At 49.1% G+C, this 27,856-nt stretch overlaps 1 protein-coding gene, 1 long non-coding RNA gene and 1 other non-coding gene across 7 annotated transcripts; 2 read left to right on the plus strand and 1 right to left on the minus strand.

The window, feature by feature from the left end:
• Positions 1–29: 29 nt before the first annotated feature.
• MAGED2 (MAGE family member D2) lies at positions 30–8,447 on the plus strand. Of its 3 annotated transcripts, none has more exons than XM_044763347.2 (13): positions 30–226; positions 1,728–1,799; positions 2,166–2,657; positions 3,289–3,597; positions 3,718–3,781; positions 4,045–4,124; positions 4,677–4,771; positions 5,480–5,559; positions 5,653–5,695; positions 6,008–6,070; positions 7,198–7,312; positions 7,712–8,124; positions 8,313–8,447. In XM_044763347.2, exons 2-12 carry the CDS (start codon positions 1,755–1,757, stop codon positions 8,114–8,116), a joined length of 1,791 nt encoding a protein of 596 aa, XP_044619282.1. In that variant the 5' UTR covers positions 30–226; positions 1,728–1,754; the 3' UTR covers positions 8,117–8,124; positions 8,313–8,447. The 3 variants fall into 3 exon arrangements, with proteins under 3 accessions (XP_044619282.1, XP_044619281.1, XP_070358984.1); XM_044763346.2 differs by lacking the exon at positions 30–226 and adding an exon at positions 745–846; XM_070502883.1 differs by lacking the exon at positions 30–226 and adding an exon at positions 1,511–1,601.
• Positions 6,894–7,023, plus strand: LOC123282781 (small nucleolar RNA SNORA11). Its single transcript, XR_006523019.1, has one exon. It is a non-coding gene; the product is annotated as a small nucleolar RNA SNORA11 (small nucleolar RNA).
• A 142-nt stretch (positions 8,448–8,589) lies between the features above and the next one.
• On the minus strand, positions 8,590–24,259 carry LOC139042759 (uncharacterized). Of its 3 annotated transcripts, XR_011499875.1 has the most exons (5): positions 23,905–24,259; positions 23,213–23,466; positions 16,635–16,994; positions 10,343–10,404; positions 8,590–10,206 (listed from the first exon to the last, which is right to left on the minus strand). It is a non-coding gene; the product is annotated as an uncharacterized lncRNA (long non-coding RNA). The 3 variants fall into 3 exon arrangements; XR_011499876.1 differs by lacking the exon at positions 23,213–23,466; XR_011499874.1 differs by having other exon boundaries at positions 23,213–24,259.
• Between the last annotated feature and the right edge of the window lie 3,597 nt (positions 24,260–27,856).

Raw genomic sequence — 27,856 nt, forward strand, 5'->3', positions numbered from 1 at the left:
AGGGCTTCAGACCGAGTCTGGTACAGTGGCATAAACACGGACTTTGGCGTCAGACGGCCCTGAGCGGGGCCCCATTGCCCCACCCCCAAGGAAGGAGGAGGGGTGGCAGGGGGCTGCGGAAAGGGGATGGGCTGGGCTGGGCTGGCTGCAGCTCTAGTCCAGGAGGCTGAGACTTCCAGAGGGACTGAGAGAGGGCAGACGCAGCCCGGACTCACTCGAGAAGAAGGTGAGGGGCGTTAAGATTGGGGCTTCCTCGCAGCCAGATAGTGGTTCCAGCCCCCTCGAACCTATAGCCAGGCAAGGGGGCAACTCTTACTGCACCACTGCAGCTGAGGGAGAGGTGACCTGGAGTGGGATGTAGGCAAGGAGGACGACTTAGAGTACTGGGGAGCAGAGACTAGTGGAGGAGGAGGGGGAGAAAAATGGGCAACCGGGCATGTTGGGTGGCAGACGAGGAATATGAGGGGGAAGGGGAATACTGAAGGGAAGTGGAAATCCAGAGAAGAAAATACGGGATGGAGAGAAGGGTTAAGGAATATTGGAGGAGGGCGTGCAGAGGTAAAGGGAAGGAGGATGTAAGGAAGGGGAATAGGGAATTCGGTGGGGTAAATAGGAAATGCGATGGGGGAAGAGAGAGTAGGGAGCAAGACTGAGGGAATACGGAGGGGGGCGGGGATAAGGAATGAGGAGCAGGGAGCGGGGGAAGGGCAGACTTGCTGGGACGGAGGCCCCCTAGGGAGGCGGAAAGGGGCGGGACCACTTCCGGCCTGGACCGGGGAGGGTAGTCTTCGAGTTTCGGAGGGGCTTGGAGAGAGTGAACGCACTCGGGAATTGTAGAAGGACGAGGTGAGCAGCAGGCCCCAGCTCTGGATCAGAGCCCAGTAGGGGTCGGCCCCACCCTCTGGGATCTGGAGAAAACCTGCTGTAGCGACCGGATCGTACCGGATCCATCCGGCTGGAAAGGGAGGGGACTGGACCCGGCTTGGCTGGGCCCAAGATGGAATCACTAGCTCAATACTGATTTGAGGCGGGGGTGTATTAGGGAAGGGGCGGAACCAAGATGCGCTTTGCCCCTGTTTGGAGGGGGGCGTGTTATGAAAAGGGGCGGGACCGGGCGAGTACTCTGGACTTGGTAGGGTGGGTGTGAGTAGGGGAGGGGCCAGGACCACCAGACACTGCGACAGTTTGAGAGGGAGGCTTGTTGGGGAGGGGGCGGGACCCAGCGGTGCTGCGAACCTGGAGAGGGGCGTGTGTTGTGAGCTGGTGCTGGACTGAGTCCGTGACTATTGCGCATGCGTACTATGGATCGGTAGAAAGGGGCGTGTAGAGAAGGGCCAGCAGAGGGGCGGGCCAGCTGCTGAATGCGCATGTGCACAGTGAACATCAAAGAAAAGGCTTGTGCTGGGAAAGCGGGCGGGGCTGAGATGGGCTCTGCAGCGGACGCGCATGCGCAGTGTAGACCTGCGGCTGGGGGGAGTGCACTGGGAAAAGGGGCGGGGTCCCTAGAGCTGCCGCGCTGGCACATCTTCTTGGAGGAGGGGAGGGTGCGGTTGCACAGAATTGAGACCTAGACGCTCTGGATTACTGAATCTGTGAACGGAGTCGGTGGGGGTGGGGGAGGGGTTTGGGATTGGGGCCCTGGGGAAAGTAAAGATCAGCCTCCAGTTAGAACAGAAGAGAGGACGTTCAGTGGGCTCTTTGCTTGACCCAGGCCTTCTCTCCTTCAGGTTCAGCGCTTGCCAGGCCAACGAGACATGTCTGACACGAGTGAGAGTGGTACGGGCCCAACCGGCTTCCAGGTAAGGCCTCCTTCTGCCCTCTTCTTAGCTCTTTTCCTCTCCAGCCCCTGTTGCTGCCCCAAATCCGTTGGCACCTCCCCTCCCATTCTTGTCCTTCTCCACCCACTTCCCTGCCTGGGTACCCCCTCCCCTAGTAGAGAAAAGGAGAAAGAGAGGGAGGGAGGAAGGAAAGAGGAAGGGAGGGAGGGAAGGCCCGCCCCTCTTCTGCCATCAGTTCCTGCTCTGAGGAAGGGGAGGGCCGAGGTGGTCAGAGCATGCTGCGAGGAGTTAGTATAGGTCAGAGAAGTGAGGATCTGGAATTTTGAAGCCGGTTGCCTAGTTGGGGGTTGGGGGAATGTCTGTGAGCTTCCCTGCTTTCTCTTGCAGGCTGAAGCCTCAGAAAAGGACAGTGGCTTGAAGATGCAGACCCTGTTGACAGTAACCCAGAACTTGGAGGTCTCAGAGACACCGAAGGCCCCAAAGGCACCAGAGGTCTCAGAGGCTGTGAAGGTTTTGAATGCTGCCGGGGTCTCAAAGGCCACAGAGGTCTCAAAGGCTCCAGAGGCCCAGGAGGCAGCTGCCACCCAGGCCTCACCTACCACTAAGCTGACTGATACCCAGGTTCTGGCAGCTGAAAAGAAGAGTCCAGCAGCTGACACCAAGATGCAGAATGCTGACCCTGAGGCTGTGACAGTGCCTGCCACTGAGACCAAAAAGGTCAGCTGTGTGGCTGATACGAAGGTCAATACAAAGGCCCTGGAGACTGAGGCTGCTGCCTCTCAGGCTCCAGCAGATGAACCTGAGCCTGAGGGTGCAGCTGCCCAGGCTCGAGAGAATCAGGATACTCGGCCCAAGGTCAAGACCAAGAAAGCCCGAAAGGTAAGACCTCTGCAATCATCACCCTTGCCTTTCCACTTCTCTTCTTTTAGTTGGTTCATTTATTCTGCAAACATCTAGACAGTTTACTGTGTTCTTCAAGGTTGTGGGAGACACTAAGAGGAATATGATAGAATTCCTGTCTTCAGAGAGCCCACAGACTGGCAGGGAGATGAGACAGGAACATGTATAGCTGCAGTCTGAATGTAATACAGTTTATATTTACGTAGTAGCTACCATGTGTTTGGCCTTTAACTGGGCACATTCACACAGGTTATCTCGTTAAATACTGAAAGCAATCCAGTTTTATAGAGAAGGAAGCTGAGTCCCAGAGAAGTAAAGTGACTTGAGTGATTTATCTAGAGTGGTATAATCAGAGCTAGTGGTGGAGATAGGAAGAGAAGAAGCCTCTGACCCTACCCTTGGGTTGCTCCTGGCCTGGTGGGGAGATGAAACTCCTACTTGGAAGCCTGTGGAAAGACAAACCCAAGACCAAACATGGCCAATGTCTAGTTAGTCAGGCTGTTACTACAGAGGTGGGATTAGAGGGGCCTTCCTGGAAGAGATAGGATGAGGGGAAAAAGGACCATTTGCTTCATCTGACGATGTTGTCCTTCTCTTTCCCTTGATGCAGGTGAAGCATCTGAATGGGGAAGAGGATGGCAGCAGTGATCAGAGTCAGGCTTCTGGAACCACAGGTGGCCGAAGAGTCTCGAAGGCCCTAATGGCCTCAATGGCCCGCAGGGCTTCAAGGGGTCCCATAGCCTTTTGGGCCCGCAGGGCATCAAGGACTCGGTTGGCTGCTTGGGCCCGGAGAGCTTTGCTCTCCCTGAGGTCACCTAAGGCCCGTAGGGGCAAGGCTCGCCGCAGAGCTGCCAAGCTCCAGTCATCCCAAGAGCCTGAAGCACCACCACCTCGAGATGTGGCCCTTTTGCAAGGGAGGGTAAGAATGCTATTCGCTGAACTCTGCCTTATCCACCACCTTGCCTGCCCTCTTCTCTGCCATCCTCTCAAGTCTTCTGTGAACATATCTTGATCTTTCCATCTCTTCCTCCTCTCCCAGGCAAATGATTTGGTGAAGTACCTGTTGGTTAAAGACCAGACAAAGATTCCCATCAAACGCTCAGGTAGAGTCCTGCTAGCCCTCCCTACCCCTAGTTCTGCCCTCCATTACTCTCTCCGCCATGTGCTAGGGACATTCCTTGTTCTTATTCCTTGCTTCTACCTCTGTCCTCCCAAAGTTCTAATTTGGTAGCACTAGCATCTCTATTCATTAGCTCAGAACATGTTGTATCACCCACAGCAGGGTTGGCAAAGGGTCTATAGCTTGGGTATGGGGGCCACCTGGCTTCGCCTCAGACCAGTTGCTCACAGCACTCTCCCCTTGCAGACATGCTGAAGGACATCATCAAAGAATACACTGATGTGTACCCAGAGATCATTGAACGAGCAGGCTATTCCTTGGAGAAGGTGAAGGGGCAGTCCTGGGGGATGGGCGCAATGGGGAAGCCTTGAATTGAACAAAGGTGTACATGTCCCTTCTGGGGGGAACACAGAGACTCCCTAATCCAGCCCCGTCCCTGTGAAGATGGGTAGATGGTGGCTCAGGGAGGGGCACAGACTAGCCCAGAGTCACAGAGCAAGTCAGTCGTAAAAGCACAGCTTGGATCCAAGCCGCCTGACTTAGTCCAGGCTTCTGTCCACTGCTGGACACGTCCTGTAATGTATTTCAGATGCTCACCTCTCCCTTCCGTTCCCCCCTTCTCTGTCTCCCTAGGTTCCCACTAATCACGAAGATGATGTTGATAACAATAGTACGTTTGTTACCTGTATGCTGTGTGCTGGCCACTTAGCTAAGTGCTTTACATGCATTATCTCACTGATTTCACACACACACACACACACACACACACACATACACACATACATACACATGCACACACCCCTAGGTACATGGGGAACTGTGGGATGCTCAGGAAGGGTGAATTTTGTGATCTCACAAGCTGTTCTCCCCATCCACAGGTATTTGGGATCCAATTGAAGGAAATTGATAAGACTGACCACTTGTACATTCTTCTCAGCACCTTAGAGCCCACTGATGCAGGCATACTGGGAACGTAAGCTGGGAAAGGGCTGGGGTGGGAGGGAGGCTTCTGCTCTTTTCCATGGTACTACCCCATCCCTGTTCTCTCTCCCCACATCCCCTTAGAGAGCCAGGAAAGACGGCCTATAAAGCTCCTGTTGCAGCTCCCGACTGTAGTTGGAGCCCTGCACACAATAGTGGTACCTGATTTATGATTGGCTGAAAGGCATAGAAGCCTGAGGTGGGGCATTCCTACTGTCAGGTTTTCTGTTTCTCCAGAAGTTTCCCAGGAAAGAACGCCTCTTGTTGCTTGTCTCTTCCTACTAGCCTTGGTTGAGTGGTTCTCAAGGGAGGGCTTCCTGGTCTGGGTGCATCATGATGCTGTAAGGGCAGGGGCATCAGTGGGGCTGTGCCTAAATTCTCTTGGGGCTAAAGGATGTGGGAGAGAAAGAAGGGACTCACATCGACTAAGTGCCTGGGTTGTACCAGGTTGAGAGAATTCTTCCATTCTCTTGGCAACCCAGGGAGGGAAGGATGTGATTTTCCCATTCTACTGAATAGGAGGCTGAGGCTCAAGAGTCTACGTGCTTTGCCCAGGGTCACATAGAGCTTGAAGCATAGACTGGGCAGAAGTCTCCCTTATCTGAGGAATCTGGAGAGGCTAGCCTAGTGAGCTGGCTAGTGTGTTTTTTGTAGATAGCTACTGGATGTAAACCTTCTCTATGTCCTATTATTCCCCTAGGACCAAGGACTCACCAAAGTTGGGTCTCCTCATGGTGCTTCTTAGCATCATCTTCATGAATGGAAATCGGTCCAGTGAGGGTGAGTGGCTGGGTGCGCAGCTGAGTGGGTGGCCATGGTCAGAATTCCATGTGTTCATTTTCTGTCCCTGTCTCCTCTTGCCTCCCCTTGCAGCTGTCATCTGGGAGGTGCTGCGCAAGTTGGGGCTGCGCCCTGGGTATGATTGGGCTCTCTCCGTGCTTGCTGTCCATGTTGTCCTTTGGCAAGAGAGGATGGTCCCAGGATTGCATCAGCCTGGTGGTCTGGTGGAGTGGGCGGGAGTGCTGGACTGGGTAGAGGGCCCAGGGTTCTGACCTGGTGGATGGGGAAATGGTCCTGAACTCTCTGCTCCCTGTCTCACTGTCTTTTGGGCTTCTATGGAGCTTCCTTCTTATGCTGCAAACTTCTTATCCATGTTGGAAATAGCTCTGCCCACATCTGGGAAGTGCCGCAGTCCTGATTGTATTTGTTTTTCTTTCTCTGCTGTCAGGATACATCACTCGCTTTTTGGGGATGTGAAGAAGCTCATTACTGATGAGTTTGTGAAGCAGAAGTAGGTGTCTGTCTGGTGTTGATGTGTTCCATGCATTTTGCCTGTTTCAGAACTGAGTTATAACACTGTGGTATGTGTGTGTGTGTGCTTGTGCATGTGGATGTGTGTGTATGCAGGTGGTAGCTTATTCCTGAGGTAGTGACCAGAAACAGGAGCACACATTTCCTGACCTATTATATGTACTCTCACATTTACCTTCAGAACCATTCTGCAAGGGAGGGATTGTCATTATCAACATTTGTACGTGTAAGGAAACTGAGGCTCAGAGAAGTGAAGTCATTTGCTCAGGGTGTTACACAGGTAGAAAATGAAGAGTCTATGTTTAGATCTTGGCCCCAGTGCCTTGGTTCTTTTTACTATGCTAACAAGGGCTTCATAGAAATTAATTTCCATAAAGAAATGACATAGAATGGTAGCTTTGGGTAGCCAGGTACCATACTGGGGACTTGACTTGTACATCTCATTTCATTTTCATAACTACTCTGCAGGATAAGTGGTGTCATCCCATCCCCATTCTCAGTTAAGGGACCTGGGGCTCAGATAGCGGAAGCCTGAGCATGGCCCCAGCTGGTAAGGAGCCCATTTGGGCCTGAAGCCCAGCCCTCCTTATTTTCTGGCCAAGGTCACCCTATCCTTGGTTGTGGGAGAACACGTGCACTCACACAGGTGCAGCAGCATGTACACACGCGCACACCTACACACACACGGTCGGGAGTAGGCACAGAGAAGACTGCTCTTGGTTGACTGTGTCTTCCCTTCACAGTCGTTGTCTATGGTTGACTGTCCCAGAACTTAGCCAGACCATGATCAAGGCCCCTGTGGTGGGGTGTGCTCAGAGCAGGGGACCTGAAGAAATGGCTCCTCTGTTTACAACACACCCAACAGGAATCTGGGTTCATTGTGACAAGGGGCACAAAACTTGTGGCCTTCCTATGAGCAAATACCCTACATGTGTTCCCCCTATACCTCCATGTGGCTACTGGGCACAATCAATAGGACAGGACTCAATATTGGAAAAAAAGCTGCAGTATTTGGTGGGGAGGTTGCCACCTAGAGTCTGTCCAGTTCATGCATGGGGTGGACCAGGGATGTCTTAGACATAAAGGCTTTGAACCTCTCTTTTCAAGGTATCTGGACTATGCCAGAGTCCCTAACAGCAATCCCCCTGAGTATGAATTCTTCTGGGGCCTGCGCTCCTACTATGAGACGAGCAAGATGAAAGTCCTCAAGTTTGCCTGCAAGGTAATTGGAGAGCGGTCCAAGCTTGGCATATCAAGAGCATGGGATAGTGCTGCCTGGGGCAGGCTGGGTGCAGAGCAGCGTGCAGCTTAAATGTGAACATTCTGAAGCCTCTGTTAATGTGCCAGATACTTTTATCTGAATCACTTAATCCTTAGAACTAACATGTCATTGCCCTGCTGCAGATGGGAAGACTCAGGGCCAGAGAGGTTGTTGGGTGATATGTCCAAGGTCACGGAGCTAGTCAGTCTCAGAGCAGGGATAGACTATTAGGTGTGTGATTACTAGTAGTATTTATTGTATTATTAATATTGTATACAACATGTAGCATGGTGCTTAGCGTATGGTAGGTGCTCAGTTCTTGGATTCTGATCCTTCTGATGATTATTGTTTCCATTTCAGGTACAAAAGAAGGATCCCAAGGAATGGGCAGCTCAGTACCGAGAGGCGATGGAAGCAGATATGAAGGCCGCAGCTGAGGCTGCAGCTGAAGCCAAGGCGAGGGCCGAGATTAGAGCTCGAATGGGCATTGGGCTCGGCTCTGAGAATGCTGCTGGGCCCTGCAACTGGGATGAGGCTGATATTGGACCCTGGGCCAAAGCCCGGATCCAGGCAGGAGCTGAAGCTAAAGCCAAAGCCCAGGAGAGTGGTGGTGCCACTGCTGGTGCCAGTGCCAGTGCCAGTGGTGGCTTTGGTGCCAGCGCCAGCCTGACTGCTACCCTCACGTTTGGGCTCTTTGCAGGCCTTGGTGGAGCTGGTGCCAGCGCCAGTGGCAGCTCTGGTGCTTGTGGTTTCTCCTACAAGTGAGATTTCAGGTATCTACTTGGATTTAGTGGGGGTAGCCAGGGCTCTTGGGATGGGATGAGGAGCTAGGTGGTTATAGGAAGGCCACCGTTGGAGGACCATGTGGAGAGTGTGGGAAAAACACTGCTTTTGACATTTTATTCCTTCCTATTTGGTTGATGTATTTGACTTTTTGATTTTCTTTCACTTGTGTTTTCAGATGTTGCTAATCCCAGCAGTCTTTCTCTTCGAGCCAGGGTGCATCCTCAGAAACCTACTCAACACAGCACTCTAGGCAGCCACTATCAATCAATTGAAGTTGACACTCTACATTAAATCTATTTGCCATTTCTGAGTTTATTGCTTTTTTTTTGTGGTGGGCTCTCACATTTTGGTATCACATTTAAAAATGGATTAGGAAAGTTTCCACCTCAATCTGTTTAGTTTGAGGTGACATTGTTGGATTCAGGGGAGCAGAATTAGCACGTCTCTCTGGGATAGGTTGAGCCCCATCTCTAGCATACAGGGCAGGCAGGATTGCAGTGGGGTGGGAAGTCATGGGGATTGTAGGCACAGAGGACACACTTTGAAGGAGAGCCCTGAGGTGGGCAAGTCTGGAGCAGAAAGCAGACGTAGAGGAGACTGGACATCAAGTGTACACTCACCTTTTGAGAAATTTGGATGAGACAGGAAGGAGAGAGAGGTAGGTAGCTAAGGGAGATACAAGAACAAGTGAGGATTTTCTTGAGAAAGAAGAGAGAGACTTGAGCAGGCAACAGCCAATACAGAAGGAGACTTTGAAGACTGACTCATGCAGTCCAGTCCCTGAGGAAGTGGGAGTGGAAGGCCTGGGAGAAGGAACTGTCCAGAAAGGACTTGAAGAGGGGACTGTAGAAGGATGTCAGGCAGTGAGGAGGCCCCAGTAGAGGATGGAGTCCACGAGTTTTGGGAGACCCCTTCCCCATGGCAAGGTGCTCAGTAATCTTGTAGGAATCAAAATGAGTGTTGGTTTATTCCAAGGTTTTGGTTCTGGAATAAGGACACAAGACCAAGGGCAGTGAGTGGATGAATCTGTATCTTCCTTACTGTGTCCACAGTGCCTGACACATAGTAGGTACACAGAGTGGTGGAAGAGATGGACCACGGGACCCAGGCAGGCTTGAGGTGGAAGATGAGGAGATTGTGTGACAGACTGAGAGGCAGTGTAGGGGTGTGTGCATAGGAGTCTCAGTGAAGTCTATGAACAGGGCAGAATGTTAGATGAATATACCAAGTGCCTGCTATATGTCTGGCAGTGTTCTAGGTGACTGGGAAGGGGTATCGAGAGAACAGGAAGGATGAACTGGGAGATTAGTCAGATGGTCAGACAGTGAGATGATTGTATTTAAGAAAACAGCAGAGAGAGCTCTGGGTTATGATAAGGTCCAAGGAATGGGTAGAGAAGATGATGGTTCCTGGAGATGAGGGGTGAATGGCCTGGGAGGCCAAGGTGTTAGTTGTATTATCCATGTGGACAGTGAAATGACCCAGGATGGTGGCAGGAGTTGGGGTAGAGAGGAGTGCTGTGAGCCAGGTGCCAAAATCCCGTCGTGTGGTTGAAGGTGTCTTCCCAGCTACACTGCCCACTAAGGCACAGGGCCCTCAGCCACTTAGAGATCCACTTTCACCCTGTTTTGGGGAGTATTTCCCTGGACCTTTCTCTTCAGGAATCCTTTACCATCTAATCCCCACATTACCAGGCCTCTAGTCACTGGTACAGAGTCTTAATGGGTGAGACCCTAGTAATGGCTGCCTCTCCCCTCCTGTAGACTATAAACTATAAAGGAACAATGTTTATTGCTTAGGGAACAGCATCTAAAGAAGAAAAGAGAAAGCTCCATCCAGAGCAAGGTAGTTCCTTGCCTGTGGCCGTGAATTGAGACCATCTTTCCCTGCTGAGGCGTTTTTCACTGGAAGCAGAAGTTCTTCTGTTGATTCTATAGGCCATGGTCTACGCAGGGGATGAGTAGTACCTGGGAGAGGTAGACAAGGGCAGAGGTGGCTTAGGCCTAGGAAGGACTCTAGTGAGTGGGTACTGTGTCCAGGGCCTCTTCAGATTCCCAGGTGATGTCCATCTGAAAATGGAATAGATAGGGATGGTGGGGGGTGGCAAGGAACTTGGGGGCTGTGATTCTAATAAAAACTGAGTTTAAAGTGCTTAATAGAGATAATGGTGAATCATAGACATGAAGAATTGCCATTCCCGCTTACCTTCCCTCTGCAGACCACTGGGCTTGCAGGGATCCCCTCCTCTTCTTCCTTTTCTACAAGGCCTACAATGTGACAGGACAAAAGGTTGGCTTTTCCTCACTTCTTAAGTGTAAGGACTGAAGACAGAGAAGGCAGGGAAGAAGAGATCAAGTCTGACTCCAGGCAAGTGGGGGTGGCCAGAGCTGGGAAGAGAGAGTGGCAGAGGAAATGGGGACAGACTCTGGTTCATGTTTTTGCCACCTTTACCAGCTTGGAGACCACTACTGTAATGAATGAACCACAATTTTCAGTCTCTCCTTCAATATATCATTAATTAAATTCCAAATAATTCTAGATTGTACCATTTATCTTCCTCTTGGCTAGGAGGGAGAAGGACCCCTAGAGCAGTTTCTCCACCTATTTTTCATTATCACCCCCTAAGAAGCCTTTTTAGACATTTTTGACTGAATTGCCCCCCCCATGAAATTTGAGTACCACAGATATACTGTATATTTAATAACCATGTGTGTTTGTGCTTTATACGTAAGATTTTTTATTCAATACAGGGTTGATAATGACTAAAATGTTAAAGTTAAAGGTTTAAGTTAAAGATAAAATGTTGAAGTTAAAGGTTTAAAAATTTAAAAAGCTATTAACATTTACCTTTATAACTCTTTGCTGAGCAACTTTAAATGTAATTTATTTACATTACACTGTGTCAAATTACATAATGAAAATTGGCAATTTACAGAAATATGTGATGATAGTATAATCAGATTTTTAAAAAATTATTCAAAACTTATTTTCCTAGCAAAAGTAAAACACTTGAAAATTTAAATTAATTTCTTAATTATTTTTAGTTGACAAGTTTTACTTGATATGAAAAAATAACTTTTAACTAGCTGCTCAATATTCATTCAGATCTTGTCAACATTTTTTCTTTTCAGTACTTGACATAATTAATGATGGATTGAATAACTTTTGTAGAATTAAATAGAAGCTTTTTAAATTTAATTCTCAAAGCACAAATAACACACAGAGGCACTGAAGATCAAGTATGAAGGCAGTCAATGGCAGCCAATAGGCACACACAGGCCACTTCTTGCAATATGACTGTGAGAATGAGTGATGGGTTGAAAGTCCTCCAAATGTAGCCATCTATTGACCATGGTTTTATAGCACTGATCTTGCATACATTTTGTGTATCTCCTATGACCTCAGCATCTTTGCTGTTCATGTGATACCCAAGAAAAACTCAGTAAGAGAAATTAAAAACTAAGGAATAAGATTTTCTTGGGTAAAGTTGAGCCTTAGAGAGCCACAAACTATTGGAATAGCTGATTTATTTGCCCCCCCCAAGGACAATTTTTACACTCTTTGGAGTGATTACCCATCACCCCATCCGCCCCCCACCTCCGCCTTGAGAATGTAAGCCCTAGAGTAATATTTCACTTGGACTGAACAAAACAAGGTAGAATGAGAGTGCTGGGTAGCCGAGAGAGAGAGAAAGCAAGAAATGTTTACTGGAGACCAACCATTTGTGAGAACAGAATGAGTAACAAGCTTTTCTCCAAACTTACGCTTGCAAAAATGCAAGTGTATGTTGGTCCAACATAATGCTACTAATCCAAGTATAAGTTCCAACCACCCCTTCTCCAAAAGGAGATTACTCCAAATCTTATCACCTACTATCTCTAACTCCAAGTCCAGGAATTTCGAGGTGATATCCTTTACTTGTCTAGTTACCTTGCAATCCCTGCTAGATATGCTATAAGAAATGAGCTAAATTGTACATTGAACCACAACTCACACACTATATTCTACAATGGGGTGAAGATGAAGGAAGAGGATGGAAATAACTTACACACACACACACAGGTCATGGCAGGAAATAAGGAGAATGGTTATAGTCTTTGTTACTGAAACTAGTCCAGAGACCAGAGCTGGTATTTCTGACTTCCTTTTCTCTCTTTTGAATCTATGTGTGCCCCCTGCCTTTAACAAGTACCCGAACTGCTCATGGTTATTTGCTTGGTAGTGCAAGGCCCTTGGTGGTCCTGTGTGTATATGGCTATTGTATTTTTTGGCTAACCGTTATCACTGGACATGATGTGGATGAAAGCATCCAGGGGATTTCCTGGGACTCATATATAGAAGGTAGATTAAGCCCTGCTCCAGGGGTTCCAGCAATCCTGAGCGTGCCTTGTAGGAGCAAGTTGTGCATTAGGTTCCTAAAGGACCCTAGAGGGTGCCTCCACAATGACTGTGTGGAATCCGAGCTCTCAGATGTCCTATCTTTATTGGTTTGCTGTAATCTGCTTTGAACTTTTGCCACTGGACATGGCAGTGCTAGAGTCGTGCAGTGACTCTCCTGGGCTCCAGACATGCTCTTCCCTACCCCATCGTGTAGCAGATTCTCTATTTCCCCTTGATAATTAGGATCACTCATCCCAGCCCTTTTACCTGTCGGTTCAATGTCACGAGGAGCTCCAAATGGCCAGGTGGAAGTCTCAACTTCTTGTGAATCAAATTTTTGGAAGAGTTTCACTAAGTGAAGTGAGACTAAGAGAGGTGTCGCTCCCATTTCCACCCTTTGGTTCCTAGGCCTGTGTATTCTGTTTATGGGAGAAAGAGTGTCACATACTGGTTGTTGATGCAAAGAATACACTGAATTCTGTAGGATGGCCCTCAGACCTCACAAAGTGGTGCTTCCTAACTGTCGCCATAACTAAATCTTCCATAGACCATCCTGCCCTTCTTGGAAGGGCAGTTGTTACGAGTGATGGTGCATGTGACAAGAACAGGGAAGCCTGTAGTTGTTAGACCATTGTCTTACCTCTTTCACTGTGAAATGTGTTCCCTTACTAGAAAAAATATTGTATAAGATATTTCCACGGTGTGTAAAGTATATAAAGTAATTAGAAAATCCAAGGATGGTGGTGCTGGTAAAAGCACTACAGGCAGGGAAGGCAAATCCATGCCAGAACATGTGATTATTTCAGTAAGGATAGATTGATGCCCACTCCATGACGGAAGGGGTCCAACGTAATTCCTCTGTCACCCAAGGACTTGTTGGTCCCCGCAGGGAATGGTGACATATTGGGGTTTCTGCGGTTGAGAAAGTGGACAGTCAACAGTGTTGATAGCCAAGTCGACCCAAGTGAAGGTAAATCCATATTGAACCCCTGCATAACATCCATCCCTTCCACTATGGCAGTTTTGTTCATTGGCTCACCAAACAAGCACTGGGATGTCTGGAGAAAAAGGCTGACAGATTTCCAGAGGCCGGATCATCATGCTCCTTTCAGTAGGCATTCACATGGGACACAAATATTCTCACACTCAGCACATTCTGAGAGATCTGTTCACTTACTCTTCAGATATCTGTAGGCAAAGTAACTCGACTGTGCCTTGCACATAATAAGCACTCTCTAAATATTTTGTTGCATTATTGTTATTGCTATCACTTCTCCAATCTTGTTCCTTCCCAGCCTCTGACCACCTGGCCAGACTGTTAATCGGTACTGATCAGTGCCCCTGGGCAGGTCACTTTTTGGATAAAGAGATCAACCAGATGCGCGACTCCGAGTTTTGCCTCCCAGGAGGATTTCCCTTCCTTACTTCCCATCAGGGTCACACCTGAGTGGGGCTGTAACACCACAGCTGTCAACTTCCAGCTAATTCCTGCTTATTATGCAGCATCATTTACAAATCATGCTCCTGGGGTTTTTTTCTTCTTCACTAAGCTGGTAATTGGGAACTGCCCACAAGAACCTAGGTGTGAGCTGAGGGAGAGCAAGCAATGTAGTGGGGGTAGGTGCTGTGGGAGTGTGAGTCCCTGTAACTCACTTGTGCTTTCAGGACCTGCTCCAGACTGATTTTGTTTATACCACTGCCCTTTGGTGATGGAGTGTTGTTATTGCCTGGCCAACTTCAGAGCTTGGTGGATCAGATGGCACAAAGGCCAGGATGGCCAGCTCAGGTTGCATGGTCACTTGGGGTCACGTGGTTAGGCATTCAAACTCTACCAGGGCCAGTGATTTGACTTCGTTAAATTAATCATCAGGTGCCAGGAGCTGTTTCTCTAAAGGAGGGTGCTTATTTGACAAAGAGCATGGCTTTTGCTCCAAAACTCCAGAGGCTTGTGCTTTGATTCTCTGTCAGAGGCCCCACACAGCGTCCCAATCTGCCACAGACACTCAACTCATTAAGACATTTACTTGTTCATTCAGCAAACATGTATTAGTGACTACAGTGTTCCTGGCCCTGTGCTGGGTACCGGGGTGGCCTGTTCTCAAGACACAGCCTGTCCAGTGAGGGAAACAATGACAGCACTGGTAGGAACCATGAAGGGCTGGGGGAGCCCAGATGAGCAAGTGATTGGCTCTTCTTCTGCATAGAGGCATGTTATTAATCACAGATGGTGTGTGAGGAATATCTGCACAAATGTGTAGATACAGGCACGCTATTTTATGTACAAACACAGACATTTCATACACACATTCTAATTATGGATTATGAGTCAGCAGTCAGTGTGAGCACCAGTTATGATGAGCGCGAGTGCTCTGGTGGAAGGAACCCTTGACTAAGAGGTAGGCAAGAGGGGTTAAACTGCCCCAGCTCCTTTACATGGTCCCTCTGTATCCCGGGACAAGCCCTTGCCCCTCTCTGGCCCCATCTCCTGCCTGTAAGATGCGAACAGCATTAGCTCACCCAGCCTGGTCTCTCTGAATGTCACGTTAGATAGCGGATGGAGAGCACCCAGAGTGCTCCCTGGCACAAAGTAGGTGAGAGCTATTTTGATTGATTGTGGGTTACAGTCAGTGGGAAAGTGCTTTGTAAACCATGCATGTTGCACTGTGCTCATGAGTGTGAAGGTTGGGGCCAGGCATGAGTGTGTAAATGTGCACATTTGTGTGCAAGGGAGGCCTGCTATGTGGAGATGGCCACATTTTCAAACTGGGCACTGAGCTGTGCGGGCAGGGCTGTGGCCAGCTCCAACGGGGAGACCCCTGGCTGCAGGTGGTGCCATGGGGAGGGGGTCACACCTCCAGCGGCCTCTGACCCTGCTCTGAGGAGCAAGAGAAGTGGAAGTCAGAGGTCAGAGTCCACCCCGAGAGCAGGCTGGCAGTCTGAAGGTAACAGAAAGGGAGCCACAAGAACTGGGCCTTCCAGCGGGCTGCCTTGCCTGGAACTCCACCACCTCCGCAGTGGGGGATGCTGAGGGGCATCAGGAAGGCCTGGTTTTCAGTCCTGGCTCTGTCCTTTACCAGCTGTGTGACCTGGGGCCTCCCTCTGCTCCTGTCTTGGCCTCAGCTTCCTCATCCATAAACTGGTGACGGTAATACCCACCCCTCAGAGCTATTGTGAAGATTAAATGAGGCCACACACGTGGAAGCAGATGGTGCCATGACTGTGCACAGATGTCCAATAAATGAGGGTGCTCCTTCCCACCTGCACCCCATTTCCCACTTGTCTCACTGCAAGCCATCCTCCCAGAAAGAACAATACCTGTACTAACAAGCCCAGGCACAGGGCCAAACACAGGGGAAAATGTGTCCCTTTGTTTAGCCAGGACCCACAATGTGCAGTTTACTATGTTTGGCTGGAGAGAAGAGACCCATGCCATAGAGTCAGAGAGGGACCAGAACTGGGAGAGATGGAGCCCAGGGCATGATGACCTGCCTGGGAGGGCAGGAGAGGACAGGGGAAGGCTTCCTGGACCAGACCGTGGAGCAGAAGCTGGGCCCCAGTAAGGGATAGGGGAGGGGGAGCAGGAAAGAAGCTGTAACTGGTGGGGGACGAGTGCTGACACTACGATGACCTGCAGTGGGGGTGAGGGGTGTAGCATCAGCCCTGAGTAAGGGAGGAAATGGTGGATTCAAGGGTGGGGCGCTTCAGGGCAGCTGTCTGTGCAACTGATACCTGCCCACCAGCTGACAGAGGAGGCCAGCCTAGGTGGGGAAAACTGCACAAGCGCAGGCATAGAGTAGTGAGAAAGATGAGGGGACCAGTCAAGCACGGGCGAAGGGTGCTCACTGTAATGAGGTTGAAGGGGCAGCCAGATCTGGGCAGGCCTGGAGTGCCAGGACCAAGCTATCAGACTGGAGATGCTGTTGGCACACAGGAGCCATTCAAGGACAGGCTAAGACTGAGTGGCTGATGGGGTGGAAGAGCAGGCGTGACCAGAACCTGCTCTTACCCTGTTGGTGAGTTCCCCCATTCTCAGGACCCAGGCAGCGGCTGCCCGCCCACCAGCAGCCAACCTGGACCCACTCCACCAGCTCCTCTGGGTGCATGCGGCCCTCCCTACCTGCTTGACTTGAGCTGAGAGGCCAGAGTCACCTCCGATGTGGCCTCTGAGGTTGAGCCCACTCTCACCGTGCTGGCATAGGTAGATGGAGCGGGGTGTGATGTGGAAGTTCATGAGGTAGTAGACTGTGCGACTCTGGATGTGATCCTGCACTCGGTTCACCATGTAGCACGTGCCCACATTGAAGATCTTGATGTAGGACGGGCAGCTGGGCCGGCCCAAGCAGGAACCAGGGCAGCTCAGGGGCTGGTGGGGAGCTCTCTTTGTTATTCCCCATTTGCACCTCTAGACCCATGTCCATCCCACGGTGTTCCCCAGGACGCTGACTTTCATTGATTGCATCCTCTGGGCTCCCCAGTTCTGAAAACAAGAGACATTGGCATGAGATGGAGGGTGGTCAGAGGGAGAGTTTGGGTACTTGTTCCCGTGCCTCCCTATCTGCTGGGTTGTGCTTTGGCCGTGTCTAAATTCCCTAACCATGGCCATAAGCTCCTGTGGGCAGCCCCTCTTCCATGGTTATAAATCTCACCACTTTCTTATAACTGCTCTGTCTCCTTGACCCTTCCATTCTTGGGGTGGTAATCGCTTCGAGCTGATGCAGTCCTTGGGTAGCTGACCATCTCTTGTGGGTTCCCTTAACCCTGCCCACACCTCTGAAAATAGTTTCTTCACTAATTTTTCTTAAGTTTGCACATTGAGTGTGCCATCTGCTTTTTGACAATATTCTGATTGACACAGAGTGAATGTGAGTGAAAAAGGGAATGAGTGAATGTGTGAGTAAAGGAAAGAGTGGGTGAATAGAATGGGAGTAAATGCATGAATGAATCAGTAGGTAAGTGTGAGTTAATTAATGACTGAATGAGTTGATCTGTAAACTTGCCCTATTTATTCTGCTAAGGGTTGTAGAAGCCACACTGGCCAAATCTTGCTTTCCTCTGGAATCACCACTGAGAATGGAAGGGCAATGGGAGGACAGTGTGAAGTTCAGGCTGCCCTGGAGGATGCCATCTCAGGCCCTGTAGGCCGGAGAGATGTCCTGTCTGTCAGCCGTGCTTCAAATTTTCTTCTAGAGGTGTTTGAAGGCCAGAGTGGCCACATCAGGCTCACTATGTGAACTGTTGGAAATGTAGATTCCTGGACCCGACCCTTCTGGAGTCTTCTGGTTCGGTACCTTGGGGAGGCGCCCAAGAATCTGTTTCTGACCAGTTTGCAGGAGAGGGCAATGTCCAGCCAGATTGGAGAACCACTGAGCTGGCCTACCCACCTCCTCTGAGAGATGAGTGGACAGGCACAGAGAAATCACTCATGTCACGTGGCCACCCTCGCCAAACTGTTTTGCTTTGGAGGTCCTGCCTAATTTGACCCTGCTGGCCCAGAGAGACAGTGCGGTGCACGTAGAGGAGAGAAACAGACACACAGATCTGGGTTCAAATCCCAGCTTTGACTTTCTCCTAAGGTGGGACCACAGGCAAATCACTCAATCCTCTGCTTCACTTTTCCCATCCGTACAATGGGGAGATGCCATCCATGGCTCAGGACCATTGTGAGAATTTGAGAAAATTCCTCCCTGCGAATCAGTGGTAGAGAGTAATGAAGATTAGATGGTACCTGTAATCATGAGCATGATCGAGCACTTACTAAGTGGACAGAGCCAAGTATGGTTCCAAATGCTTTACATGAATGGTCTCATTTAATCCGCACAAACACTGTCTATGAAGTAGGAGCGATTATCATGTCTGTGCTACAGACGAGGAGACTGAGGCTTAGAGTGTGGGTAACTTGTCCTCAGGCAGCATCTGAGTCCTTGGAGCCCGCACGCTTAAGCCCTAAGCTATAAATGGCAGCTCCCTCCCCCTTCTCCTTAAAGGTTAAAACAGAGGGTACAGCCAATCCTGTGGGGATAAAACAGAACAAAGACCTCTGAAAGGAAGGAAGCCAAGGGAACGTATGGAAGCAGGCGCCTCAGAGAGTATGGGGGCTCAGTTTGCCCCTAAGCTTCCTGACAGCTGTAGCAGGAAGGGGAGGGGAGCAGAATTCCCAAGTTTCCATTTTCTGGGAAAAAGGAGGCACAGAGACATGTCTAAATGGACATTTGTCTTGGACTGAAATTCCAGAGGAGTTGATCTTGTGGCCAGCTCAGCAAACATCCGGGACTAGAAATTCATCTGCGATTTCATGAGGCGCTAAAAGGCCTATTCCCACACGTGATTCTGAGAGTCGGAAGGCAGCGGGGGAAGAGAACACATGAAATTCCATCCCAGAGGAGAACCTTGCTAGACTGCAGTTTCCCACAGCAGTAAGGGGGCATGGGAGGAGACCTAGGCCCTGTCTGTGTGTCTGGATCTCTCCACAACACATCCCACACGGCCCTTCTGGGAGGAGACCCAGGCTCCTGGTCGACCTGGGAATGTGACACTCCTCCAGAGACTGGGCCCCAGGACGGATGGCAAGTGAGCCAGGGCGAGGTCGTGAGTGAGGGGCAGACTGCCAGAGCCTGGGAGCTGAGGGGAGGGCTGGGTCTGCCAGGCTGGGCTTGCTGGAAGAGGCAGAGCATGAGGAGGTGGTTGTAGGGTTTCCGGAGGAGCGTGGCGTTTGCGCAAGTGGAAGGGCATTGTAGGCAGGAGGAGCAGCAGGTGGTGTGGGGGTTATTTCTCACCCTCCCCAGATATTGCCCCCTTTGAGGTCCCTTTACCTGGCTTTCTGCCTGGTGAATCCTCCTTGCCACCCCACCCTAACCCTCCGCATCCACACGGGTGAGGCTGACTCGCCCCCATCCACCAGGACTGAGAGGGCAGAGATCCGTGTCCGAATCACTTTCTACCCGACACTGCAAGACCAGTCTGCCTTCTCCAGCTCAGGCATCACGGCCGACTTCACAGTCCAGTATGACGTAGTCCTGGAGGACGTCACGGGAGATGTGCAGGCGAGGGGGCTAGGGGAATGGAAAGAGCACGGGCTCTGGAGTCAGACCGGCCTGGGCAATAATCTGGCCTCCCCAAGTTGCTCATTTGGTTCTTCCTAGGGATCAGTGAGAACTAGCGAACCCGGACAGGATGACGTGTAACGACGTATGACTTCACACCTTGGGAGGCACATGTGCGCCCTCAAAGGGTTAGAGACCTGGAACTCTGTAAATTGAATCAAGCTCCAAATGAATCCGTTCCTGCTTGAATCCGGTCATAGCCCACTCTTAACCAGTCCTTTTGGAAAGTGAACCGATGGCCAGTAATTGGTCTCTCACACTTTCGACAGCTCTGATATTCTCACGTTCTCTTGGACTTTTTTGCTGTTTCTAAGCTTTAGAAATTCTTTTTGCCTGAGTGAGCCATCTGCCTAAACAGAGAACCCTTAAACTCTGAGCTCACACACTCATGGAGAACATAGCGAGGTCCCACGCTGTACCAGGAGGGTAGAGGACTGGTCCAAGACCCTGGGCTTGACGGCAGTGACTGCACGGCAGCCTGAGATGTCTGGTCCCAGCCTGCCTTTCCCGCCACACCTCTCACCACCTCGAGCACACAAACCACCCTCCAGCTGTCCCACACCACATCACACCACACCCCTTTCTCCCCGAATACCCAAACCTGCCGTTCATCCATGTCTCAGCATTTGTTCATACTATCTGCTGCCCTGGGAATGTCTTCTCCCTCCTTTCTTCACTGGTCAGTGTCCTCCTCGTCCTTAAAGACCTTGTTCAAATGCCACCACCCTGGTGACCCCACTCCACTGACAATTCTTCTCTCTGCTCTGGGCTGGTATACTGCTTTCATTACACCTCCCCCGGTGCACTTACTCATTCATTCATTCATGGACACATCTCCACCGAGCAGAGTAACTCTAGCCCGCTCCTGTCCTCATTGACTCTGAGAACTCAGAAATGAGTGGGACACAGCCCCTAATTTCCCTCTGGAATGTCCCAGTCCTGAAGGAGTCAGATACATAGAGGCCGAGCAGTCATAAAAAGTTCTAAGTGCTGTGTACAAATCTGTAACGGGCTACGTGAGGATCCCCTGAGGAAGGGTTCAGGAAAGCCTGCCTAAAGGAGCATCCTTTAAATTAGCATGGGAAAAATGAGTAGACTCTACCTCCACCTAGGCCAAGAGGGGGAAGGGAAACGCATGCAGAGAGAGGGGGAACAGCATGTGCAGAGACAGAGAGGTATGGCACAGCCTGTTGCGTAGGAGGAATAAAAGTAATTCACCCTCTCAGAATAGGAACTGAGGGTATCCTGCCAGCAGGTGGCAGCAGGGGCCTTAACCTAGTGTTCTGCCACGTGTGTGTTAGTTGAGGTAGTTGTCTGCTTGTCCATTGTTTGTTTACCTATGCCACCTTTGCCTGGAGTGGAAATACAGATAGAACAGATGGAATGAGGCATTAAATAGCATGATCGATAATCCCATCCACTGTGTGCCCTGCCTCCTGCGTCCTCCCACCCAGAACCCCTCAATTCACCTCCCATTCCTGCGTGAGTACGCCCACCTTTCAAAGCCCAGCACATTTGCCCCTTCATTCACTCAGTCAGGACTCCCTGGGCACCTAATCTGTGTCGTGCCCAGTGCTGGCTGATGTCGGGCAGCCCGAAGTGAATCGCACACAGACTTTATTCACTATCTCCGGGTGAAACAGAAAGAGGCAATAATGACACGAGATGAGAAGTGCTCTTTCAGTGACAGCACAAAGGATGATGGAAGCCATCACGAGGGGAAAGGAACTTCGGGAAGACTCCCTGGAGGAAGTAAAGACCGACCTGGGTGTTAGAGAACGCAAAGAAGCGTACCAAGCTGGGAGGGGTGCTGTGCGAAGGGAAAGGTATTCTAGCAAACTAGGGGCTGCATGATACAAGGAATGGAGGCTGGAAATATCCTGGGTGTCTAGGGAGCTTCCAGTGGGTTGGAGTTCCTAGAGCGTTAATTTGAGGCACAAGAAATGGTGAGAGGTGAGTCTGAAGGCGGTGAGTGCTGCAGGGGCATGATAAGGAACGTGGAATTTGTCTTGAAAGTGACCGGGGAACCCCGAGAGGGAATGACGTTATGAGGTCAGCGTTTAGAAAGACCAGACTGAGCAGCTGCTGCAAAGATGCATGCACAGGAGGGGCCGCAATAGAAGCAGGGAAACTGGAGAGAAAGAAGTCCCTAATTTGGGCTTTGTTAGTTTGGGGTGGAGAGGACATGGACCTGAGACATATCCAGCAGCTAAGACCAGCAGGAATCTGTGGTTGGTTGGATGTGGAGAGTGAGGTGCACAGGAGGATTCAGGGGTGACACTCAGGTTTGTATCTGGAGTGGCCACGTGGATGATGGTACCTCTAAATGACAAAGGCACACAAGGCCAGGATGGGGGGTGGGGAGAAGAGAATGAATTTCTTGTTTGGGTAAGATACGTTGGAGGCATCTTCAGACATCCAAGGGAACAGGTCCAACAGTGAGTGGGTATGCAGCTGTGGAGGGCCAAGAGAGGAGAGCATTGCACTGGAGAAAGAGATGTGGAGTCATCAGGGGAGACCCATGGATTGAAACCGAGAGAACCAGGCAGGTGACCCAGGACCAATGTGTAGAGCCAGAAGAACAGATCCAGGATGGCAGTTGCTAAGGCAGAGCTTCTCAGTGCGGGAGCCGGAGCTCCTCAGCCTTCAGGCTGTCTGGCCCCACCAACTGCCGACAGCCTGCTCAGAGCTCTAAATCCCCACCACTTCCCTCCATTGTGCTACAAAAACGTGATCATTTTCTCTGCATGCCATGACTGAAAAATATTGGGAAGCACTGCTTAAAGGACAGGGAGAGAAAATGGAACCCAGAAAAGCAACTGAATCAGGTGGGCCAGAGAGCTGGTAGGAGAATAAGGAGAGTTCATCATCTCAGAATCCCAGGGGAAAAGATTTCCTGGGGACCAGAAGCAACCACCAGCTGTGAAATGCACGAGGGAGGTGCAGTCCGGTGACAATCAAAACACACCCATGCAGTTTGGAAACCAACTAGTCATTGTTGCCTCTAGTGAGAGAAGGGTCAGTGCGTGGTGGCGGGGGGAGCCAGTCTGTGGTGGGCGGAGGAGTGAACTGGAGGTAAGAAGACCACTGCGGGTGCCGATTTCATTACTGTGGCATGGTACAGGGAGGAGAGAAGCTGTTTTGAAGTTTGGGTGTGCTTGGGATCAATGGCGGCTGCCCTAGTGGATGGAAAAGACACAAACATTTTTATATTCTAAGGAAGTCCCAGTAGGTAGTGTGGCGTGGGTTGGAGAGAAGGGGCCTGACTGGTGGAGGAGGTGCTGGAGGCTCGGAGCGCATGGAGTCCAGGGCAGGACTGTGCTGTCCTTAAGTAGAGGAAGAGGTATATGGGGATGTGGACCCTGTGCAAGGGTGGGGCGGGCAGTCCAAGAAACAGGGCCTGGGGCCCTTAATTTTCTTCATGAAGAAGGAAGAGAGACATTTCCTAGAGTGGGGTGGCGTGACAGCTGAGGGGAGTGTGAGAGGTTGGTGACCTGGGTCGTGCCTCTGGCTTATAGGATATGAGGTTTGGGGCCACCGGCGAGAGGGAGGGACCATGGAGAGGTAGGCATGTGATGTTCCCAGAAACTCTCACCTGCCCAGGTGTGGGAGGAACAGAGGACGGCAGCCGGACTCTGCCTTTGGCTTGGGCAGTGGCAGGATGCTCGACCCAGGCCTTTGGGAAATGCTGTAGAATGCCAGGAGAAAGTGGAGACTGAGGCTGCACTTGCACTTGTGAACTAAATCACAGGCTGGGGTCGAGAAGAAGAGAAAGATGCCCTCCCATCTCCTTCTCTCCCCACCGAGAGAGGAAGAGAGAGTGTGTGCAGCCTTGTGATCAGAGAGTGCCTGAATGGCAGAGAGGAGAATAAGCTGGTTATCGCAGGGCAGAGCCTGCTTCAGGCTACTAGGCCGCACAGACCCTCAGCAAGCCCATACTTCCCTAGGCTGAGCTGCCACTGGTCCTGGGGGCCCTCCCAGCTCCCCCTCCCCTTCCCTCAGCTGTCCCAGCCCCCAGGCTCTGCAGAGGGTGAGATGGAGTGGGGAAGGGGGTCAGCAGCCAATCACATCCTGGACGGCCCAAGGCATCTGCACCTGGTCTAACCAATCCCCTCTGAACAAACAGCTCAGCCAGCCTCTACTCCCTCCTCCCCTCCCTGCTCTGCCCAGCAACAGCAGAAAGGAGGTTTAAGGAGGAGAGGGAGGCCCTGCAAACTCCCAGCCCCTGGCAGCAGTGGAGCTGGGCCCCAGGCTCACTCTATAGAGGGAGGTCAAAACAATACTTACAGTTCCTGGAGCCCAGGCAAAATGTCCCCAGAGGCCCTCAAGACTGTGCAGGCCCAGCCCTCATGGACAGGAACTCAAGTATGACAGAGATCCTGATCCTTGGAGCCTTGGGCCACCAGCCAGTCTCATTCACTCCACAGCTCTGAGGCAGGCCCTGGGCTGACAGCCTGAACAGCAGAGATACAGATCTGGTGGAGGAGATGGACGTTGAACAAACAATTGCACAAATGCCTGTTTAACTAGAAACAGTGATAAAGCCTAGGAAGGAAAAGAGCAGGCTGTTATGCGGGAGAATAAGAGAGTCTGATTTAGACTGGCTTTCACGGTTCTTGTTGGTTTCACTTCGTTTTGTCCAGATTTACACTGGCTATTTTATTCATTACTTTGCTCCCAGAGGCCTCCCACCTGTCGAGAGAAACGTGGTGTTCGTTATTGACGTGGGCGGCTCCATGTTTGGTATCAAGATGAAACAGGTAACAAGGACCTTTGGGACCTTTCATAACTCTTTTTCTAGAAGGCTCAGAAAGCAGAAAGTGCTGAAACAGTGGTTCCCTGGGGACAGAGACCATCACCCTTGGATCTTATAGGCCTGAGCCTACCTTAGGGTCCTGGTACCTTCGTTGTCAGGAGCCATGTAGACCTGGAGCCACAGAGTCCTTGGAACATTGAGGGGTCGGCCCCGTGGCTGAGTGGTTAAGTTTGAGCGCTCCGCTGTGGCGGCCCAGGGTTTCGCTGGTTCGGATCCTGGGTGCGGACATGGCACCACTCATCAGGCCACGTTGTAGTGGTGTCCCACGTGCCACAACTGGAAGGACCCACAACTAAAATATACAGCTATGTACTGGGGGGATTTGGGGAGAAAAAAACAGAAAGAAAACATAATAGATTGGTAATAGTTGTTAGCTCAGGTGCCAATCTTAAAAAAAAAAAAAAAGAAGAAGAATCCTAAGAACATTGAAACATTGAATAATGGAGCCTGAAACAATTGAGACCCTCAGCCCCAAAACTCCAGGTCTCATAGGGGCCCAGAGTCATAGAACCTTTGAGCTAGAGTACTCTGGTATCATAAAAGCTGTGTCAAAAAAATAAAACCTTAGTCGTTTCAGACTCTGAAACTTTGAGAGGCCACAGGTTTTTGTTTTTTATGTTTTATGTTTTTACTTCAAAGCCAAAAAAATATGGTGCACTAGCATTAGAGTGCTTAGAAACCATAGAGACCTGGATCCATCTGGGTTTAAATCTTGTAGGTCTTCTACTAGAGCACCCTCGAAACAGGTCTTGAGTCTTAGACCAAGGAGATTTTGACTTTAGAGCCTGAATCGTAAAGTTCTGGAAGCAGCATTTTCAAACCATAGTATTCTGGGGCTCTAGAATTATAAGGTTCAAGTGTCCTGAGACATTGTAGCCTTTGCACGTTAAAGCTTTGAACCACAGAGCTCTTGGGCGCTAAGGTACAGGATTCAGGATCCACTGAATTTTAGCATTATGGGTACCTGGATTCTTAAGCCCTAGGAAGTCATTGGACATTAATAATTTGGAAAATCAGGAGTCTTTGACCTCATATACCCTTAAATCTCTAAGCCTAGGTAGCCTAGGGCCATAGCGATTTTTCAGCCCCTGAACTCTAGTATCTTTGGACTACGCTTGTCTTCGGCTTTAAGCAGTCTACTGTTAAATTTATATAGTGAGTACTTAATTTCAGGTATTGAATTTTTTAGTTTTAGAGAGCAGTGTTAGTGAATTCAAGTTAGGTCAATAGAAAGTATCCTAACTGAGATAAAGAGACCAAAAGTAATGAAAATAATGTAGTAAAGCATTAGAAACATGTGGCAGAAAGTCAAATGATGAACTATATTAACCTATGGATTCTAATAGCTCAGAGAGTACCACTTAGGGAAAATGCAAAGAAAACTACCCCGGATACAACATGGGAAAACTGATAAAAAATAATGGGGACAAAAACATTTGCCAGACAAAACAGACTTTGAATCAAGAAATATTACCAAAGGTAAAGAAGAATATTTTATAATGATAGCAGGATTCATTCAATTGAAAGATATAACACATAGAATTTTATGCACCTGTTATCACAGGTTTGAAATATATAAAACAAAAATTGATAGAAATAAAAGGAGACATAAATTCACAATCATAAGTAGAGATTTTAATGTACTTCTCTCAGTAACTAATAAAACATTTAATTAAAAAATACGAAGGATTGGGTGCTGGCCCTGTGGCCGAGTGTTTAAGTTCGTGCGTTCTGCTGCAGGTGGTCCAGTGTTTCGTTGGTTCGGGTCCTGGGTGTGGACATGGCACTGCTCCTCGGGCCATGCTGAGGCGGCGTCCCACATGCCACAACTAGAAGGACCCACAACGAAGAATATACAACTATGTACCAGGGGGCTTTGGGGAGTAAAAGGAAAAAAAATAAAATCTTTAAAAATAATACGAAGGATATGGGTGATTTGAACAATGTTAATCAATTTGACATAAATTACATCTATAGAGCACTACACCAAATGATAGCAGAATACACGTTCTTTTTTTTTCTGCTTTATCTCCCCAAAGCCCCCCTGTACATAGTTGTATATCTTAGTTGCACGTCCTTCTAGTTGTGGGATGTGGGACGCTGCCTCAACGTGGCCTGACGAGCAGTGCCATGTCCGCGCCCAGGATCTGAACCAGCGAAACCCTGGGCTGCCACAGCAGAGCGCGTGAACTTAACCACTTGGCCACAGAGCCGGCCCCATGCACATTCTTTTTAAGTGAACATGGGAACAATTACCAAAAGAGACCACATTCTGGCATACGTCATTTGTTTTTTCATTTTAGAAATTCACATTAATATCACAATGAGATACATTACACATCTATTAGAATATTTATAAAAACAAAACAAAACTAATGCAAAACAAAACTCATACTACTAAGTGCTGGTGAGGATACAACAGAAACTCTTATATATTGCTGCTGGGAATGCGAAATAATACAGCCACTATGGAAAGGGGTTTGGGAGTTTCATATAAATTTAGAAATAAACTTGCTCTATAACTGAGAAATCCTATTCCTAGGATATTTTTTTCAATAGAAAATAAAACTTAAATTCAGACAAAAATTTGTAAAGGAATATTTTTCGTGGCTCTATTCATAATCACCAATTAAAAGGAAAAAACTCAAATGTCCTTCAACTGCTGAATGATTAAATAAACAGATCCATACAATGGAATGCTAGGTATTTAGCCTAGAAAGGAAAACTCATGTTCACATGAAAACGTATACACAAATATAACAAGTTTATTCATAATTTTCAGAACCTGGATAGATATAAATAAACAAGCTGTGATACACCCATGCAATAGAATGCTACTCAGCAACAAAAAGGAACAAACTACTAATACATGCAGCAACATGGATGAATCTCCAATGTGTTATCCTAAGAGAAAAAATTACAGATTCCAAAGGCTACAAATTATATGATTCCATACATATGACCCTCTAGAAAAGGCAGTGTTACTGAAAAATATATCTATGGTTGTTAGAATCCGGGGGTGAGGGATGGAGGAGTTGACTATGAAGGGACAAAACAAAGAGTTTTTTGAGGTGATGGAATAGTTTTGTATCTTTCTTTGTTTTTGGGTTACATGGCTATATGCATTTATCAAAGTCATAGAATTATAGACCAAAAATAATAACTTTTACACAATTCAAATAAAGTAAGTGAATAAAAAGTACTTACCATGAGCAATTTTATGTTTTTAGAACTGGTGACTTCAATGAAGTGGTAAAATTTCTTTAAAAATACAATTTCCTTAAACAGATACAAGACTAAATTAAAAGTGTGAATAATTCTTTATATGTTAAATAAATTGAATATGTAACTGAATACTTTTCTACCAAGAAGACTCAGATATAGGTGGATGCACTGTCAAATTCTTTGAAACATTTAAGAAAT

Source organism: Equus asinus, chromosome X (genome assembly GCF_041296235.1).
Source record: "Equus asinus isolate D_3611 breed Donkey chromosome X, EquAss-T2T_v2, whole genome shotgun sequence".
Taxonomy (NCBI): domain Eukaryota; kingdom Metazoa; phylum Chordata; class Mammalia; order Perissodactyla; family Equidae; genus Equus; species Equus asinus.